The 22,582-nt window shown below is 34.5% G+C and overlaps 1 protein-coding gene across 1 annotated transcript in view; it reads right to left on the bottom strand.

The window, feature by feature from the left end:
* The window catches only part of TDRD5 (tudor domain containing 5), a 79,482-nt gene that overhangs the window by 10,082 nt on the left and 46,818 nt on the right, over positions 1-22,582 (bottom strand). The window contains exons 15-17 of the mRNA XM_045547250.1: positions 13,852-14,034; positions 12,967-13,107; positions 2,170-2,380 (exon numbers count right to left, since the gene is read on the bottom strand). Coding sequence (XP_045403206.1) covers positions 2,170-2,380; positions 12,967-13,107; positions 13,852-14,034 — 535 coding nt within the window. The remainder of the gene's footprint in view (positions 1-2,169; positions 2,381-12,966; positions 13,108-13,851; positions 14,035-22,582) is intronic.

Genomic DNA, 22,582 nt, shown 5'->3' on the forward strand with positions numbered 1-22,582 from the left:
AGCCAAGGTGATTAAAGACAGACCAACAGAACAAAATAGAAACCAGATCCTCACATATACAGCCTACTTACTTTTGACAAAGGTATCAAGGCAATTTAATGGAGATATTTTTAACAAATGGTGCTAGATATTCAGATGTAAGCAAAATAAATAAACATTGATCTTCACATCATACCACATACAAAAATTAACTTGAATTAGATCACAGACCTAAATGTAAGACCTAAAACTATAAAAATTTTATAAGAAAACGTAGGAGGAGAAAATCTTAATTACTTGGGTTAAAGATTTCTAAATAGGACATACAAAGCGCAATTTATAAGGAAAAAAATCACTAAATCAGACTTTAATCAAAATAAAAACTTTTGCTCTTCCAAAGACACTGTTAAATGAAAAGACAAGCCACAGGCTAGAGGAACTTCTATATGTCAGATACATATATATATATTTATTATATAAAAATATATTTATATATGAATATATGAAATACATATTTATATTTATATATAAATATATACATATATATGTACATATATAAATATACACATACTATTCAATCCCTTTCCACATCAGTACATATAAACCTACTTCATTTCTTTAAACTCCTACATAGTACAGATATGCCACAATTTACTTAAATGGGCTTACTGATGAACATCTGCTCCTATGATTTTGTGTGATTATAGGCAGTACTACAGTGAATATCCTTCAAGTTGGAATCTAGGAGTGGATGAACCATCTGTCCTTCAAGTCATTATATATATTACATATATATATGACAAAGAATTTGTGTCCAGAATAAAGAACTTTGACAAATAGGTTAGAAGATAACCCAATTCAAAAAGTGAATAAATACTTGAATAGGCATTTAACTAAAGAAGATAGATGACCAGCAAATAGGCACATGAAAACGATGGTGAACATCATGGTAAACGGAAAATGCAAATTAAAACTACAATAATATACCACTACATACCCACTACCTTGGCAAAATTAAAAAAGATTGACAATACCATCTGTTGGCAAGGATGTGGAACAACTGGAACTTTTATACCTTGCTAGTGGGAATGCAAAATAGTACAGCATCTTTGGAAACCATTTTGGTAGTTTCCTTTTTTTTTTTTTTGAGGCAGAGTCTCACTCTATTGCCCGGGCTAGAGTGCCGTGGCATCAGCCTAGCTCACAGCAACCTCAAACTCCTGGGCTCAAGCAATCCTTCTGCCTCAGCCTCCCAAGTAGCTGGGACTACAGGCATGCGCCACCATGCCTGGCTAATTATTCTTTTCTATATATTTTTAGCTGTCCAGATCATTTCTTTCTATTTTTAGTAGAGACGGGGTCTCACTCTTGCTCAGGCTGGTCTCGAACTCCTGAGCTCAAATGATCCGCCCACTTCGGCCTCCCAGAGTGCTAGGATTACAGGTATGAGCCACCGCGCCTGGCCCATTTTGGTAGTTTCTTGAAGTCAGACATGCAGTTACCATATGACCTAGCAAATCCATTCCTAGGTATATATTAAATAGAAATAAAAACAAGTCTATACAAAGCGCTGTGTGTAAATGTTCATAGAAGCTTTATTCATAATGGCCAAAATGTGGAAACAACCCAGATGTCCATTAACTGGTGAACAGGTAAATTGTGGTATATCCATACACTGTTCAGCAATAAATAGAAGAAATTTTCGATACTGGCAACAACATAAATGAAATTCTAAAATATTACGGTAAGTGAAAGAAGACGGACATTAAAACTATATACTACATGATTCCATTTATATGAAATTCTAGAAAAGGGAAAATGGTATGCCAGAGACCAGCAAGTAAGCAAATGGACTTACCTCAAAGGGGCACAAGGAAACTTTTTGGACTGATAAAAATGTTCTATATCATGATTGTGGCAGTGGTTATAAGACTGCACACATTTGTCAAAACTCAATTCTACACTTGAAAACTGGCAAGTTTTACTCCATAAAAATGTGAACCCCCAAAAAAATTGCAGGAAAAAAAGAAGAGCACAACTGAGTCCAAACATAAGATAAGGTCTTAAGACAAATGCTAAAGTTAGCAATCTTTCAAGGCATGTTCTAAAAGAGATAAATGAAGGTTTTTAGCAACATAGCAAACCATCATATTTGTCAATTGTGAGCATATACAATAAGCGTAAACCTACCAGAACCAGATTGTTTTTCTGGGGAATCAACCACTGCAGGAGTTGAATCTAGGACTGCTGTGGATAGCTGCATTTGATTTGGCTGAGTCTGAATGTTGTTAGGTTCAAATTGGCCCCCTTCTGCTGATTGCTGTGACTGGATGAGAGAGATGCAGAATTCTTCCAATTTGGGGAGTGTAGAAGAATCTGAAGAACCCTTTGAGTTTGGTTGCTGCAGAATGGGAAAAATGGAGCAAAAGCATGAAAAATAATTGTTAGTATAAGAAGAAGAAATAAGCCCTTTATGTTTCCTTATATCCAAAATATAAATATTTTTCATATAATTAATAAAACTCTTCATTTTCAAGAATGTAGATACTTTCTAGAAAAAGCAAGTCCTTCTCTAACGTAATGAACACAAATTCAATTCAAGAAACGCTGAATACCTACTATGAGCAAACATGGTATTGAGTGCTACCATACACAGTGAAGGAAGCGGGAAGGACGCAAAAGAAGACATTAACTTAGCACTTGTCAGGCACAGTGCTTCGTTATTTCCATGTGTTTCTTCATTTAAACATCAGAACAAATATTCTAGGAAGGTGTTGCTATGTCTTTTACTTAGCATAATGCTCTTTACAGAGAGGCTAAGTTATTCAATGTCTATCAGTAAGCAGCAGGGGCCAGCCTGTGTTCTCTGTGCCCACACCACCCCTAAGATGTGATCCCTGTTCCTCAGAAGCTCAGAGTCCTCAGGGAAACAGTATATGTGCAAGTGAGCCATGAAAGGAAGCAACAGCCACATGCTAGAACACAAAAGGTGCCTCCTCTGAATTGACAAAATGGAGTTATGGACTTCCCAGAGGTTGAACTTGAGCTAAAGTAAATGAAGTGCCAAATTTTAACCATTAGGAAGCATATCCTATTTCATACCATATAATCCTTGCTAAAGTAGGTAGTGTCTATGGTAATTTAACAGCATTTATCATCTGTGATGTTGGTGGGCATTAATATGACCAAAGAGGGCCTGTTAGGATCAAACTGTAACAAAAACTGAGCTAAGGAGCTTACAGCCTGGGATTTGCCTATAGCAAAATGAAACAATATTGTATAAATAGAAAACTTAGGCTTGTATGTTTTTCAGGCTCATTATGTGATAGACATTTAAGTATCAGTAAATGTTCCTTCTGTGGCAAAAATCTATAGCAGCTCATTTTTCAAAGATGGAGGCCAAGAATGTGGCTTATGTAATTATAGAATATACAAACGGCTGTGTGTATAACCTTTTCTGGTAGTAGAAATAAAATTCTGTAGCTATACTGGGCCATACAATGTTATTTTAGGAAGCCAAAGACCTGGATTCAAATTTTTGTTTGGTTTATGCAACTCACACGTGGTTTAGCTACCTTTTAAGTTTATCCTCATTTAAAATAAGGCTGAACATCAGTGTGTTCTTTCAAGAAAGCTGCAATGATAATTAAGTAAATAAATATTTATTAATATCAAACTTTTAAAGCTAGAAAGATCACTATTTCAAATCAGTCTTTGCAGACAGGCAAACTGTGGCCCCAAAAGGTAACTGTCAAACTTGCAAGTTTAGTCGGTGGTAGAGACTGGGCCCTGGATTATACAACTCCTGGACCAGTGCTTTTACACTATGCCCTGTTTAAGGGACATTAAAAATCAGAAACATTTTAAAAAGCTGTATCTTTTTTCTTTCGGATAGCTTTTCACTCTGAAAAAAAAAGAACATAGGTGAATGCTTTCTAAATTTGTATGACATTTTGAAAGAAGCCCCTGGAGTCAATTTAAGCAATTAATTGAAAAATAAGAGTCTCTTCTTCCAAACAGTAATCCAGAGTCTTGCTACTCAAAATACTGTTCACTGATCAGTAGCATCAGCGTCATCTGGAAGCTTGCTGGACATTAAGCATTTTGGTCCCTACCGCAGATCCGCTAAATCAAAATCTTCATTTTAATAAGAATCCCAGGTGATATGTATGCATGTTATACAATAGTTTGTGGAACACTGCTCTACAAGATTTATCCCTTTGTAGTTATCAATGATTGACTCCCTCATAGTTGTTTAGTAATATACCATGATGGAACCAGAGGTTGGTTTCAAGAAACATGAACAAATGCTATCAAAAGCACTACTGAAAATCACTCTACATCCACTAGAATGGCTATAATAAAAATATAGATAATTACAAGTATTGGCAAGGACAAGAAGTGTTGCAGTAGACAAATTAGAGTGTCCTTAAATTGCTGGTAGGATTATAAAATGGTGCAGATACTTTGGAAAATAGCCTGGCAGTTCCTTAAAATGTTAAATATAGGGTTATCATATGTTTAGTTATGTACATAATATAAATGAAAACATATGACAAGGAGTAAGAAAAAAGCATAGGACAGAATTCCAGGGAACACCACAGGAAGCAAGCGTAGAAATTATCTTGAGAGACAGGAAGAAAAAGATCATGGTATCACAAAAGCCAAAGGAAGATCATGTTTCAAGAAGGAATGCAGGGTCAACAATGTCAAATATTGCTGAGAAATTAGGTAAAATAAGGTTGAAACTTGATTTGGCAACATCTACTCCTACGTGATGACTTGAAGGATAGATCTACTCCTAGATTGCAACTTGAAGGATATTCACTGTACTACTGCCTATAATCATACAAAATCATAGGAACAGATGTTCATCAGTAAGCCCATTTAAGTAAATTGTGGCATATCTGTACTTTGTAGGAGTTTAAAGAAATGAAGTAGGTTTATATGTACTAATGTGGAAAGGGATTGAATAGTATGTATATTAAGTTTTTGCATACATGTTTAGTTTCTGAAAGGATACACAAGAAACTGCTTATGGTGGAGCAGCATCGGAGTGTAAGAGGCAGGGAAATCTTTATTTTTTCTATAACTTTCTGAACTATTTGAATAATTTTTTAAAGAGATGGGGGTCTCGCTCTGTCACCTAGGCTAGGGTACAGTGGTGCAGTCATAGCTCACTGCATGTAGCCTTGAACTCCTAGGCTCAAGCGATCCTTCCACCTCAGCCTCTGGAGTAGCTGGGACTACAGGCACATGCCACCATGCCTGGCTAATTTTAAAATTTTTTTGTAGAGACAGGGTCCTGCTATGTTGCCCAGGCTGGTCTTGAACTCCTGGCCTTAAGTGATCCTCCCATCTCAGCCTCCCAAGGTGAGATTAGGTGTGAGCCACTGCACCTGGCCTCTATTTGAATTTTTTAATCCTGCATATGTAGTACTTCTATAATAATTTTTAAAGGCAAAAAAAGTTTGCCTGCATAGGGGATGAGAAATAAAGGTGGTAGCTAGATAGGGTTATGGGATTAAAGATTTTTTAATTTTTTTTTTAAATTTCAGCTCATCATGGGGGTACAAAAGCTCAGGTTATATACATTGCCCATCTCCCGCCCATCCCCCTGAGTCAGAGCCTCAAGTGTGTCCATTCCCCAGACAGTGCACCTGGCATTCACCATGTAGTCATACCTCCATCCCCTCCCCCCACCCCCCACCTCCCCTGGAAGGTACATAAACACTTTAAAATACTTATGAGAACAAGCCAGTAGAAAAGAGGTTGAAGATACAGAGGGAAGGAGAGGACTGAATCCTAAGCACAGGAAAATACAGACACTTCTTTCTTGGTGACAAGGAAGAAGAAAGGATGGATTATTTCCAGTAAACAAGTTTTAACTTATTCCAGTATCTGCAATGTGCATTTCCCAGAAAGAAATGCAATACTCTCAGTGGATGTAGAGAAAAACAAGACTACTAAGCTCATCATTTACTGAACTCTAAGATTGCACTGACATTTTTTGGAGGAGACATGAACACATTTTGTACTCATCCTGAGCTATATGCTGCCCCCTTCTTACAGTTATTCAGTTAGCTTTCACTTCTGTAAATTCAAATGCAAAAACCTCAGTTAACCAAATTGGAAGACAGACCAAAGCAATAAAATGAATAAATAAGACACAATTTAACAGAAAATGTTACATATATAATATTTACATGATTGTTTTATATATATAAGTAAATGACTATATAATATATACATGTATATAACATGCATTTGGACATATACATACTCATACATACACATGCATATATAAAATGACTGTATAAGCTGGGTGCAGTAGCTCATGCCTGTAATCCTAGCACTTTGGGAGGCCAAGGCAGGAGGATTGTTTAAGGTCAGGAGTTCAAGACCAGCCTGAGCAAGAGCGAGACCCTGTCTCTACAAAAACTAGAAACATTAGCCAGGTGCTATAGTGTGCTCCTGTAGTCCCAGCTACTTGGGAGGCTGAGGCAGGAGCTGAGGAGCTGAGGCTAAGGAGGCTTGAGCCCAGGAGTGTGAAGTTTGCAGTGAGCTATGATGACACCACTGCACTCTTGCCTGGGCAACCAAGTGAGACCCTGTCTCCAAAATAATAAAATAAAATAACAAAATAAAATAACTGTATAATGAATCAGAACCACCATTAACATGGTAATGGATGGAATGACTAGTTGAAGGGTAATAAGAAAGCTCCCATCCAAGATATTAAAAGATGGATGATTCCTCCCAGCTTCACATCCCTGATAGTTTTTGTTGGTAGAACTTCTGTAACTTCGAACAAGAAACTGACAAAACAGTGAAAGGATATGGTTGAGAACAGAGCATTTTTCCTTCTACTAGAAACAGCCCTTTAAGTTGATGCCAATCCATTAGTCATACCCTTTACGTACGGTCAAATAGCTCCTTTACTTAACTCCTTTCATCTACTCTGCTCTACAAGGAAATAATGGGTAACATTTTCAAATGCTTACTTAAATCCAAGTACATAGGATATACCACACATTCCCCTAACACATGAACCCAGTAATTATCAAAGAAAGTAATGATAGTATTGACATTTATTCTTAGTGAATACCCTCCAAAGTCAGAAATTGTAATCACTGCTTCCTTTTCTAGATTTCCATAAATGACATCTATAGTAATCAATCCTAGAACCTTGAGTCTGATTTTATATAATCCAACTTATTCTCCATTTTGGAAAAACTACAGAATTGCCCATTTTTAATATCCAGGCCTATCTCCAAATTGTTACAGTTCCTCAATAACAAAAATTATGAATTTTTTGAAACTTCAACGTGATTTCCAAGCCCATATTAACCATATTAATAATATTACCATTACTACTACCATTATTACTACTTCTATCAGCTACTGAGTGCTTACTATATGCCAGGCAATATACTAAGAGCTTCATTTCACTTACTATACCCAACAACCTACTTATTGGAAGACCTTGGGCAAGTTACTTAATCTCTGTGTCAATTTTCTCTTTTAAAAATGGGGATAGCAGCACCTCTTAAGATGGTGAGGATTAAATGAGGTAACAGTTAGATGTATATAAAGTGCTTAGAACAGTGGCAGGCAAATGGTAAGTATTTAAGAAACGTCAGTAATTAATAATATCTTTATTACCAACTTGCAAAGGTCACAGAGATATTAAATAGTAAAAGCCCAGTACTAAACCAGGAATTTGACTCCAGAGATGGGGCTCCTAATTATCATGAAGTTTATAACTTCTTGTGGACCAATGGGAAAATTAACTTTATCAACTGAAAGGCTCAGAACACATTTATTTGAACAGGAATGCAGTTACTACAAATACATTAGAATCAGAGATGGATAAACCCTGTGATTTCTTGATTCAAAGATATGTATAGCTATCAAAAATAATGTGTGGTAGTAAGACTTCCAGTTCCAGTCATGGCGTAGTAACTTGAATCCAACTAACCCTCTCCCCTCAAACACTATAAACATTGGACAAAATCAGATCTTAAAATGTATGAAGGCTAATCACTTACTGTCTCTGTGACTCACTTCTGCCATGTGTTAAATCAGGAAAGTAATAATACTTACCTCACAGGATTGCTGTAAGGATTAAATGCGTTAATACACATAAAAGGCCTTAGAACTGTGTCTGGTACTTACTGAACACTGTACTGTTATTCTAGAAGTACATTCAAACAAAGGGATGGTCCTTGTACTGTTAAAGAAAAGCGGCAAGGTAGAAGTTGGTATCAACTGGTAAGTTTTGGAGTACCTGCCCTGTAGTTTCCTGGTTTAAACTTTATGTAAAATGGCCATTATAATCTCTTACTTACTTGTATTCTAACAAGCCGTAAGTACTCCCATTAATGCCAAGCAGAAACAAAAATGCATGAGTTATGTCTGCCAATGTAATAATTCAGAGTTAGTGTAAGCCTATGGTACCTTACCTAAAAAAATGTTTCTCATATTCCTGTTTTAGAGCCCTAAGTCATCACTGCCATAAGTAAAAAGAGGATATAAAGAAAGGGTACCTGTTCACGAACATATTTAGTTTCACTATAGGTACAGTGAAATGTCAGAACCAGTGATAGAGATGAGAAAACCCAATCTTAACTATAGGTGTCCTTTGTTATTATAGATTTTTATTACTGGTTGATCTATCACTACATTTCCCTTTTCCTTTTAAAGGAAGATTTCTAGTCCCTGGATTTTTACTTCACTTTAGAGATGCTATTTGATTCCTGTTTCTCAAGATTAAAAGTAGAGTATCTTCATTTTGTATCTCCTGCCTTACAAGAAGTAGGTCTCCAGAGGAGTGCCCTTTTCTTCCTCTTCCTTTTCCAAATATCACTCCGACATTCAATCTTTAACTTCCCATGCACACTCAAAGTAAACCTTATTCTGTGGCTATAAATGGAGTTGCTCATAAGAAAACAAGAATCCAAGTTTTTCTACTTATAGTCTAGTACTCTACTTGGCAGGACAAGCAACTGATGATAGTTTTTCTATACTTAACTATTACTATATATATTTCATACTGAAATGTATTCATATTCAGCCATAGTCTCTGGAACTGGTGCTAAGTAGTTAATGCTACAAAAACATACGTCTACATAAGCTCAATGTAAATCTACAAGGGCCTGAAACAGGGAAATGCAAATCAAAACCACAATGAGATATCACTTAACTCCAGTGAGAATGGCCTTTATCAAAAAGTCCCCAAACAATACATGTTGGCGTGGATGAGGAGAGACAGGAACACTCATACATTGCTGGTGGGACTGCATACTAGTGCAACTCCTGTGGAAAGGAATATGGAGATACCTTAAACAGATACAAGTAGACCTACCATTTGATCCAGCAATCCCATTATTGGGCATCTACCCAAAAGAACAAAAGACATTCTATAAAAAAGACATCTGCACTCGAATGTTTATAGCAGCAAACAATTCACAATTGCAAAGATGTGGAAACAACCCAAATGCCCACCAATACATGAGTGGATTAGTAAAATGTGGTATATGTATACCATGGAGTATTACTCAGCTATAAGAAATAACGGTGATACAGAATTTCTTTTGTTCTCCTGGAAAGAGTTGGAACCCATTCTACTAAGTGATGTATCCCAAGGATGGAAAAATAAGCACTACATGTACTCATCAGCAAATTGGTTTCCCTGATCATCACCTAAGTGCATATCTGGGAATAACACCAATTGGGTGTCGGGCAGATGTGGGGGAATGGGGGTTGGGGGGAGGGGATGGGTGTATACCTACATAATGAGTGCAATGCGCACTGTCTGGGGAATGGACACGCTTGAAGCTCTGACTTGGGGGGTGGGGGGACATGGGCAATATACATAACCTAAACTTTTGGACCCCCATAATAAGCTGAAAAAAAAGGGCCTGAAACATAAACTTCAAAGTCTTCTCAATATTTTTAAAAGTATATACAGTTAATCTAAGACAGAATCTTCAGCAGCCATCAAAATCACATTGAATTCAATCTTGCCAGAGACTAGAACTTCAAAGACCATAAATGATACAATTTAAATTTATGAAATATGTCATAATGAAATCTATGAAACAGGCTAATGATTTAAAAGTCAAATGACTTAATAGATTTAAATACTTAGTTCTATTTTCATACTGAAACACAGTTGAGCACCCCAATCCAAAAATCCAAAATCTGCAATGCTCCAAAATCGAAAACTTTTTGAGCACTGACATGATGCCACAGAGTAGAAGATTCCACACCTGACCTTATGTGACAGGCTGCAGTCAAAACACAGTCGAAACTGTTTCATGCACAAAATTATTTAAAATATTATATAAAATTACCTTCAGGCTACCTGTATAAGGTGTATATGAAACATAAATGAATTTCACATTTAGACCTGGGTCCCATCCCCAAGACATCTCATTATGTGTGTGCAAATATTCCAAGATCCCAAAAATCTGAAATCTAAAAGACTTCTGGTCCCAAGCATTTCAGATAAGGGATAGTCAACCTGTATGGTAAGTACTCTGTTGTTTTAAAATAGGGATAGAAAAAGAAAATATACCCTAAGAGGTGCATTATGACACAGTAAAGAATTATTTTATCTTTGTAAATAAATACTCTTTATGGAGTATAAAGTAATATTATAAAACTATATAAAAGTTTAAGAACTCATACTTCATGATTTCAAAATTTATTAAAAAACTATAGTAATCAAGACAACGTGGCACTGGTGTAGGGACAGACATACAGAAAATAGAATTGGGAGTCCAGAAATAAACCCAACCATTTATAGTCAATTGATTTTCAATAAGGGTGCCAAGACAATTCATGGGGAAATTATCTTTTCAACAAATAGTGCTGGGACAACTGAATGTCCACATGCAAAAGAATGAAGTTGGACCTCCTATCTCATACCATAAAAAAAAAAAATTAACTCAAAATGGATCAATGACCTAAATTTAAGAGCTAAAACTCTTAGAAAAAACATAGGTGTAAATCTTTTTAACCTTGGATCAGGCAATGGTTTATTAGACATGATACTAAGAGCTCAAGTAACCAAAGAAAAAATTGGATTTCATTTAAAAAAATACAAAAAACCACTTTTGTCCTGCAAAGAACACCATCAAGAAAGTGAAAAGACGTACATGATGAGTGCGATGCGCACTGTCTGGGGAATGGACATGCCTGAAGTTCTGACTCGGGGGGATGGAGGTGGGGGGAGGGGATGGGTGTATAACTACATGATGAGTGCAATGCGCACTGCCTGGGGAATGGACATGCTTGAAGTTCTGACTCGGGGAGATGGGGGTGGGGAGAGGGGATGGGAGTATACCTACATGATGAGTGCGATGTGCACTGTCTAGAGAATGGACACGCTTGAAGCTCAGACTCGGGGGAATGGGGGGGCATGAGCAATATATATAACCTAAACTTTTGTACCCCCATAATAAGCTAAAATAAAAGAAAAAAAAAGAGTGAAAAGACAACCAACAGAATAGTAGAAAAATTTGAAAATATATTTGATAAGGGACTTGTAATATAATATTTTATTATTATATCTGAATATTAAAAAGATGCATAACTTAAAAATGGGCAAAAAATCTGAATAGATATTTTGCCAAAGAAGATAAACAAATGACCAATAAACACATGAAAAGATGCTCAAATCAGTGGCCATCAGAGATATGCAAATCAAAACCATAATGACACACCTTTCATAACTACCAGCATGGCTATAATCAAAAGGAAAGATAATAAATGATATGGAGAAATTAGAACCCTCTTACTTGCTGGTGGGAACATAAAATGATATGACCACTTTAGAAAACAGTATGGCAGTTCCACACAATGTTAAAAATAGAGTTACCGTATGACCCAGCAAAATGTGGTATATCATACAATGTAATATTGTTTAGCCCTGAAAAGGAAGAAAGTACTGATTCATGCCACAATATGGATGAATCTTAAAAACATCATTCTAGGTGAAAGAAGACAATCACGAAAGACCATATATACTGTATAACATTTAAGAATAGGCAAATCTGTAGATTTAGAAAGCAAATTAGTAGTTGCCTAAGGCTGTGGGAGGATGAGGAAAGGGTTTTACTGCTAATGAGTATGAGGTTTTTTTTGAGAGGGTGATGAAAATGTTCTAAACTAGATTATAGTCATTTTTGCACAACTCTGTGTATATGAAAAACATTGAATTGCACACTTTAAATAGTGGATTATAATATTATATGAATTATATTTCAATAAAGCTGTTATTTTTTAAAAAGCTACATGAGAAACAAAATATAAAATCCTATTATAGCCTAAAACTAAATCTATGCTCTTAAGGAACCTACATTTCTGGAACCGACTGTTGTATGTAATCCAGAATGACTTTATCATTGCTGTCACACAAAGTAACCATATTGGCAAGGAAATGTATCCCTTAGAAGATTCATATTCCCCAAATCTGCTTTTCCACAAGTCTTCTAGACTTAAGGTCTTTATTTTCAATGAAACTCATAAAAGTAAAGAGGCCTGGTAGCCAAATTTCATGATTCACACAAATTGTCCTGTTGTTTTCAGGATGCTTATACTATATTTGAGAAACATGGGGAAAAAAAGGATTTTGTGCCAAGGTTACTGCTTTCTGCCAAGGCAGTGTTAAAATAAATGGGTCTAGATTATAGGACAGATATAGAGCTTAATATTTATGGCTAAGTTATAGGAAAATACCAACTTTTTCTTTCCCTAACACAGACTTAATCATTCTTTTAATTCTAGGCTCAGGTTTTTCTTCTGAAGAGATGAATAACTATATTAAATTAATTGAAATAATTTAAAATCAACACACATTTTATGTATATGTATTCTACCAACTGCTAAGAGAAGAGTTATTAACCACAATTTTACTTTCTAAAAATGAAAGTACTTTCTCATGCAAACCTGTCACAATAACATTCATTAGATATTTACCTTTTGAATCCCAGTTGTGCCAGTATGTTTTTCCTGAGCACCCAGTCCTGGTTTTTGAACTTCTACTTTCATTCCATTCACAGGGCCTGAAGGCTGCCATGAATCACCCCATATATCTTCAGATGTAGAAAAACACCAATCCTATGAAGAAAAAAACTGCATCAATAATGTGAAATATGGTGCCACATGGTCCTAAAAGAGGATAACTTGGGCAAGGTAAAGGCAAGGAGGCAATGCATATTAAAAAGAAAAGATATTAATTTTCTATATAGGTGTGATTTTCCTCCTTGCTTTATTGGTCCATACCCAACATCTTGAACTCCTTTAAACACCTGGATCTCAAAAATAAATACAACTCTCTTGTAGTATTTTCTTTAATACTTTTTTCATGGCTAGATGATTTCCATAATCATGTAGTGTTTAAACAACACAAATACTAAGGAGCAACTTCAGATATTTCTTCTTTCTTAAAACTGTGGAAAATAAATTTTAAATATATATAATTGGGCCCAACTTAGCAAATATCTGTCTGCAGAAATCCAGAGGTTATATTATAAGGCTAATACAACAAAAATAAAATTAGAGAAAATAGTTTCTTTAGTTTATTTATAGATCCTAAGGGCTTGACTAGGGGCCAACGATAAGACAAAAATCATAATGATTGAAAAGCCAGGTATGTACAATAAGCCCATGGTTTATTCCTCTCTACAGAGTCCTCTGTCCCCCTACCTACCACTACCAATTTAAAAAATCATTTATTCTTTTAATTATGCTCTGATAAGTCCTTTTGAATTCTAGAATGATAGCTTTCCTGAGGCCTGAACAATTAAATTTAAATTTCCTTTGATCAGTGGTGATTTGCTTTCTATTTTCCAAGGTTCCAACCTTCTGTGGCATTTCTTCACATGATGGATACTGTTTCTTTCCACCAAGCCTTGAGGTAAATAGATGGGAGGCAGCATCATCTCTGTTTCCCATCTTAGCCTGCAGAGGTAACCAGTTCTCATCCCAAATATCATCACCTATGGTCACTGACTCCAGGCATGGCATTCCAGTGGGGATATCATCCTATGATGTATCAGAATACAGAGAAAAACAATAATTTACAGTTCCTATATTAGCATGTTTTAAAATTTAGGTTTAGAATTTTTTCCTGACTCCAGGTACTGCTGGTAATTTGAATACAGAATTTATTACTCTTTGCCTCCTGAAATGTCACCAACATAGAAATAAAGAGATTTAAGGTATATACTTCATGGTCAAAAAGAACAGAAGAGGAGAAAGCACCATCTACATTTTGGATACAGGAAAGCAGACAAGTGACAACTGATTAAGCAGTCCTGAGAAAGTGGAATCCTGAGCCAGTAGTGCGAAAAACTGAAAAGCAACCCAAATTTATGCCATACATATCTTGAAAACTCAGAAATTGGTACTACAAGGTTTAAGGAAGTGAAGGGGTAAATGGGAATGAAAACAAGAACACTGGTTGAAAGTCTGTGTGAACAGGAGTTAGATCTCCAGATACCTTAACCTATTCCAAGGACTCAGGCAACTATACTTCTTCTACCTGCAAGAAGAGCAGATAGTCTTCTGGAGGGACCGGAGGGATATTATGCAGGGTAAAACTGAGGGTGGAACAAGCACAGTAAAAATTATTTAAAAATTAAGTGAAGCTTTTTATGTTGAATAGCTAGATTCCTGGTCCTCTTTTCAATAGTAAAACAGAAATGAAAGCATGCATGAACTTGAAAACAGAGTCACAGAAATTATCTAAACAACAGAGAAGTAAAGATTGGAAAAGACCCCAAAAAGCAAACAAACGAAAAAATCAAAACAGAGTCTCAGGGACTTGTGGAATAATAAGAAAAATATTTAATACTTGTGTCATCAAAGTCTCAGAAGGAGAATAACAAGAATGCAGTACAGAAAAATAATTTCAAGAAATATGACTGAAAACCCCAAATTTAGTGAAAGTTATAAACCTACAGATTCAAGAAGTTTAGCAAACTCCAAACAAGATAAATCCAAACAAATTCATGCCTACACAGGTTATAATCAACCTGCTGAAATCTAAAGACCAAGAAACTACCTTGAACATAGCCAGAGAAAAATAACAGATTATTTATAGAGGTAGAACAATTTCAATTACTGTAAATTTTTGCATCAGAAACCAGTAAGGCCTAAAAGAAGTGGAATGAAATTGTTAAACTGCTAAAAGAAAAGAACCAGCAACACAGATTTCTATGTCCAGCAAACATATCCTTTAAGAATGAAGAAATAAATACATTTTCAATGAAGAACTAAGAGAATTCCTTATCCACAGACCTGTGCTAAAGGAAGTTCTTTGGACAGAAAGATGATGATATCAAAAGGAAACCTGGAACATCAGAAAAAGGAAAAGCAACAGAAACGATAAATATTTGCTTAAATTTAATAGTCTATTCTTCTCCTATTGGATTTTTTTTTATAATAGAATGTGTCGAAAGGTGGAAAGCAAAAAATACAACACCATAAATTTTTAATGTCAGTAGATGTAATATAATAGACATGGACAGTATAAAGGAGGCAGAAAGGGGTAAAAGACCTATATGGTGGTAAGATATCAACATTCCACTCAAAGTGGTAAAATACTGATTAAGTCTGCTGTAAGAAGTCAAGAATGCATATTGTAATTCCTAGAGCAACCACCAAAAAAGCTATGGAAATAGATATAATAAAAATAGATAAATTAAAATGGAATACTAAAAATGCTCAAATAACCTAAAACAAGACAGGAAACTGGAAACAGAGGAATGAAAATAAGAGAAACAAATAAAATAATAAAATGGTAGATTTAAAATAAAAGTATATCACATTAAATGTAAATGGTCTAAACACACTAAAATTCAGATTGTCAGGATGGATTAAAAAATAACCAAACCATATGCTATCTCAAGAAAATTACTTCAGATATAATGATATAAGTAAGCTAGAACTAAAAGTATGGAAAAAGATATACCACGCAAACACCAGAACAAAAAAAAAGGAAAAAGAAAGCTGGAATGGCTATATTGATATCAGATAATATAGGCGTCAGTGGGGAAAAAAGTAGCCTTCAGTGCCAAAAAAGTAACTGCAGATAAAGAAAGACATTTTCATAATGATAAAAGGGTCAATTCACCAAGAAAAGATAATAATCCTAAATGGATGAGACCTAAGGATAGAGCTTCAAAATATACAAAGAAAAAACTGACAGAAAGGACAAATAGACAAAATCTAAGATTATAGGTAGAAACTTCAACATTCTTCTCAGTAATCAATAAAATTAGTAGATAGCAAAGAAATAGAAGAACTAAATGATACCCCCAATCAACTGGATCTGACATTTACAGAACACTCCACCCAACAGCAAAATACACATTTTTTTCAAAAGCACATTGACATTTACCTGGCTAGACCATACCCTCTGTTGACAAAACAAACTTTAACAAATTTAAAGAACTAAAGGTATGTTCTAAGACCATATTAAACTGTAACTAAATAACAGAAAGTTAACATGAAAATCTCCAAATACTTGGAAATTAAACAACGTACTTCTAAATAATCCATGAGTGAAGGATGGTATCCCAAAATAAATTCGAAAATATTTGAACTGAATGACAATACAACTGTTCAAATTTGTGAGATGCAGCTAAGGTGATATGTAGAGACTCGTGGCCTGAAATGCTTATATTAGAAAAGAAGAAAGGTCTTCCACAGGACAAACTTCTATGGGGAAAAAGAAGAAAGAAAAAAAAACGGTCTCAAATCAATAATCTAAGTTTCCAGTTTAAAAAATTAGAAAAAGTAAAAGAATAAAGAGAAGAAATCAATGAATTTGAAAACAGAAAGACAACAGGTAAAATCAATGACCCCAAACACTTATTTGCAGGGTGAGGAGGTAGAAGTCAATAAAATTGATAAGTCTCTGGTAAGACTGACAGAAGACAAATTGCAAACACTAGGAATGAAAGAAGAGGTTATCACTTCAGACCTGCAGATAATAAAAGGCTTATAAGCAAATACTATTAATGTATACAATTCTACATACATAGAGTTGACAACTTAGGTGAAATGAACCAATTCATCATTCAATAACTTAAATAATATGAACTAATTCCTCAATTCCACAAAATACCCAAACTAACCTAAGATGAAGTAGTGAATTTGAATAATATTGTATCTATTAAAGCAATTGACTTCATAGTTTAAATTCTCCTGAAAAAAAATCACAGGCCCAGACAGTTTTAGTAAAGTAATCTACCAAATATTTATGGAATTGAGGGATTAATTCCCAAAAAAGAACCTGATTTTACATAATCTCTCCCCCAAAATAGAAAAGGAACACTTCCCGATTCATTTTATAAAGTCAGTACCACCCTGATATTAAAGGATACTACAACAAAGAAAGAAAACTACAGACCAATATCTGTTATGGACTTAGAGGGAAAAACCCTCAACAAAATATCGGCAAACCAAATTCAACAACATAAAAGAATTACATACCACGACCAAGTGGTGTTTATTTTACATCTGTGAGACTGTTTCAAAATTTGAAACTCAATCAATGTAATCCACCATATGAATGATCCAAAGAAAAAATGATTTTATCAATTGATGAAAAAGTATTTGACAAAATAAACACCAATTTGTGAGAAAAACTTTCAGAAAAATAGAAATGAGGGGAATTACTTCAATTTAATGAAAATACCTATACAAAACTTAGAACTAACATTATACTTAATGCTTTCCCCCCAAGATAAGGACAAGACAAGTTTGTCTCTCACCATTTGTGTTCAACATGGTGCTAGAAGTTCTAGCCAATTGCAATAAGGCAAGAAACAGAAATAAAAGGCATGCAGATCAGAAAGGAAAAAATAAAACTGACCATATTTGTAGATGACATGATTGTGTATGTAGAAAATCCCAAGGAATCTACAAGAAAATCTCCTAAGTGAGAAAGATCGTAGTATATAAGATTGACACACATACCCCAAAATCAACTGCATTTCTATATACAAGCAATGAACATGCAGAAACTGATATTAAAAACATTATTTATAATCACACCAAATAACTTTAGGTATACACTTATTAAAACATGTGCAGAACCTATATACTGAAAAATTTTAAATGCTGAGGTAAGAAAAAGAAAATCTAAATAAATGGAGAGATATACAATGTTCATGTATCAGAAGACGACATAATAAAGATCTCCCCTAAAATGTATCAAATAATTTAATGCAATTCCTATCAAAATCTCAGCAAGGTATTTTCGTGGACATAGACAAACTTATTCCAAAATTTATATGGAAAGGCACAGAACCTAAAATAGCTTAAACATGGAGCATGGTACTGGCATAAAAACAGACACACAGACCAACGGAACAGAATAAGGAACCCAGAAATAAATCCACACATTTACAGTCAATTGATTTTCAACAAAGATGCCAAGAACATACAATGGAGAAAGCAGTCCCTTCAAAAAATGGTACTGGGACAACTGGATATCTATATGAAGAAGAATGAAATTAGACCCTTATCTTATACCATATGCAAGAATCAACTCAAATGCATTAAAGACTTAAATGTAAGACTAAAAGCTGCAAAATTACTAGAATAAAACATAGGGGAAAAGCTCCATGACATTGGTCTGGGCAATGATTTTTTGGATATGACCCCCAAAACACAGGCAACAAAAGCAAAAATAGACATATGGGATTACCTCCATCTAAAAGGCTTCTTCACAGCAAAGGAAACAATCAACAGAGTGAAGAAACAACCTAAAGAATGGGAGAATATCTGCAAACCATACATCTGATAAGGTGTTAATATCCAAAGGAACTCAACTCAATTGTAAGAAAACAAATAACCTGATTTTAAAAATATGCCCAAAGGACATGAATAGACCTTTCTCAAAACAAGGTATACAAATGGCCAAAAGGTATATGAAAAAATGCTCAAAATCACTAATCAGAATGATGCAAATTAAAACTACGAGGAGATAATTACCTTTTATCAGTTAGAACGGCTAGCATAAAAAAGACAAAATATAAGTATCAGCAGGGATTTGGAGGAAAGGGAACCCTTGCACACTGTTGGTGAGGATGTAATTAGCACAGCTATTACAGAAAACAGTATGGAGGTTTCTCGAAGAATTAAAAATTGAATGACCGTATGATCCAATAATCCCACTACTGGGTGTATGTCCAAAGGAAATGAAATTAGTATCTCCAAATATATCTGCACTCCCGTGTTTGCTGCAGTGTTATACACAAACAGCCAAAATATGGATCAACCTAAGTGTCCATCAATAGATGAATGGATAAATATGTGTTTTATATATATATATACACACAATGTAACACTATTCATCCTTTAAAAAGAATAAAGTCCTGTCATTTGTAACAAAACAGATGAGCCTGGAAAACATTATGTTAAATGAAATAAGCCAGGCACAGAAAAATAACACATGATCCCACTTACCTGTGAAATTTAAAAAAGTTAAACTCACAGAAGCAGAGAGTAAAATGGTGGTTACCAGAGGCTAAGGGATGGAGGGATTAGGGAGATGTTGGTTAAAGGTCTTAAAATTTCAGTAGGCAAGAGGAATAAGTTCAAGAGATCTACTGTACATTATGTTGACTACAGTTAATAACATATTGTGTACCCCAGAACTGCTGAGAGCATATTTTAAGTGTTCTCACCAAAAATAAAATAAAATAAAATAAATATGTGAGGTAATGCATATATATATATATACAATGTATACATATATTAAAACATTGCACACATATATACAATTTTACTTGTCAATTAAAAAACAGGAAAATAAAGATCTATAAAAACCATAAAAGGGAAATCAAATCAATTCTATATAATCTTTTCTAGAACACAGAAGAGGGGACAACACTTCCAGACTCATTTTATGAGGCACTACCCTGGTACAAAAACCAGACAAAACAGTACAAGAAGTCTACAGACCAATCAATATCCCTCATGAAAACAGACATAAACATCTCAAACAAAATGCTAGCAAATAGAATTCAGCAATACATAAAAAGAATAATTCTCCATGACCATTTGGAGTTTATACCAGGAATGCCAGATTAAGTCAATAATTGAAAATTAATGTAATACATACTAGTAGAATAGAAATCATACTAATATATGCAGAAAAATACTTTAACAAAATTGAACATCCATGCATGATAAAACCTTTTAGCAGGACAAGAAAGTCCTCTCTCACACTCCTGTTCAGCGTCATATTTGAGATCCTAGCCAGTGCAATAACAAGGTGGAAAGAAAGATAAAAATGTATGGTTTGGGAAGGAAGAAATAAAACTGTATTAGTTTGCAGACAACTTTATGTAGAAAAATCACAAGAGAATCTACAAAACACCTCCCAGAATTAATAGGTGAGGTCAGCTAGTCCACAAGATACAAGGTCAAAACACACCCACAAAAACAATTTCTATATATGAGCACTGAAAATATGAAACTGGAGGAAAAAATCATTTACAATGGCTCCAAAAATAAATAATTAGGTATAAAGCTCACAGAACACATTCAGTTTCCATATACTGAAAATTGTATCACTGTGTTGAAGAAATAAATCTAAGTAAATGGAAAAATAGGCTATATATAATAATCTGTATTAAAGATATCAACTTTCCTCAAATTTATCTATACATTTAACACTCCAAAGTCCTAGGAATGCATAAGCTGATTATAAAATCTACAAAGAAAAAGGAACCAAAATATTGAAAATAATTTTGAAAAAGAAATATAAAGTAGGAGGAACCATATTACCTGATTTTAAGAGGTACTATAAAGCTATAGTAATCAAGACAGTGTGGTATGGATGAAAGGACAGACATATATATCAACGGAGAAGAATACAGAGTCTAGAAATATGCACAGCTGATTTTTGGTAAGCCTTCAAAGGCAATTTAATGGAGATAGGATAGTCTCCTCAACAAATGGTATTGGAACATATGCATACATATTCAACAAAATAAATCCTGAGCTAAATCTTACACCTTGTATTAAAATTAACTCAAGGTGTCTTACACTGAAAACACTGTACATAATAGAAAAAAATGGATACATTGGATTTTCTCAAAATTAAAACCTTGCTGTATGAAAGACACTGTTAAGAGAATAAAAAGACAAGCCCCAAGTGGCGGAATATATTTGAAAATCACATATCTGACAAAGAACTAGTATCCAGAATATATAAAGAACTCATAAAACTCAATACTAACAAACAATCCAATCAAAAAAAGGGCAAAAGTCTTGAACAGACATTTCATCAAGAAATATGTACTGATGGCAACTAAGCTCATGGGAAGATGTTCAACATAATTAGTCTCTAGGGAAATGCAAATTAAAGCCATGCTGTGAAACCACTACACACCTATTTCAATAGGTAAAATAAAAATTACCGACAATACCAAGTGCTGAGAAGGATATGCAGCAACTGGAACTTGTACATTGTTTGTGGGAATGAAAAATGGTTCAGCCACACTGGAAAACACTTTGACATACACCTACCACATAAGCCAGCAATCCTACTCCTGGATTTTTACCCTAGATAAATGAAGCTTATGTTCATGTAAAAGCCTGTACATGAATATTTATAGCCACTCTATTCATAATGACCCCACACAGGAAACAACCCAAAATCCTTCAATGGGTGAATGGATATACAAACTGTGAAATATCCATACAATAAAATAGAATTCAGCAATCAAAATGAAATATTGATACATGCAAAACAACTTGGATGAATCTCAAAGGTATGTTGAATGAAAGAAGCCAATCTCAAAAGGTTACATACTGTATGATTCCACTTACATGACAGTCCTGAAAAGTAAAACTAGACTAATGGAAAACAGATCAACAGTTGCTAGGGGTTAGGGATGTGGGGAGACTGTGATTACAAAGGAGTTATTTCAGGTGATGGAGGTGTTCTGCATCCTGATTGTGGTATTGGTTACAGAATTTTTACAGAACTGTTACAGATTGGTTACAGAAATCTAAGCATGTATTCAAATTGATACATTACACCAAAAGAAAATCAATTTTACTGTATGTTAATTTAAAAAGAAAGAAATATTAACATGAAAGAAAAATTATGCAGGAAAGAAAAATGTGTCATGGCATACTACTTGGCTAAGCCATGAATTGCATTTGCATAATCATAATAATGTAAATACTGAATGGTAATCTAATAGAAATTTTGATATACTATTAATATATTAGTGAGATGGTAGGGGAGGGGACAGAAAGGATATGTTTGTGTGTGGTGGGGGTGAAAGGATGAAAGAACTAACCCTCATCTTTCATAGTTGGAAATCCATAGATACTGAAACTGAAAAATCAGGAAATAATATAAGCATGTTATTTAATGAAAGAAACAGAGGTAAATTCCAAGAGCAGCAGCTAAAAGAGATGAAATAGTTGCTCTGGGAAATAGAAAATGTAGGAGAAGGGGAGGACTGTAGGTTATGTGTATATAACCATTTGATTAATATAAAAATACATCCTCTAGAAAGTTATAAACATTTTTCCTAATGGGTTTTTCCTAATACTG

The sequence above is a fragment of the Lemur catta genome, chromosome 3 (assembly GCF_020740605.2).
Source record: "Lemur catta isolate mLemCat1 chromosome 3, mLemCat1.pri, whole genome shotgun sequence".
NCBI lineage: Eukaryota > Metazoa > Chordata > Mammalia > Primates > Lemuridae > Lemur > Lemur catta.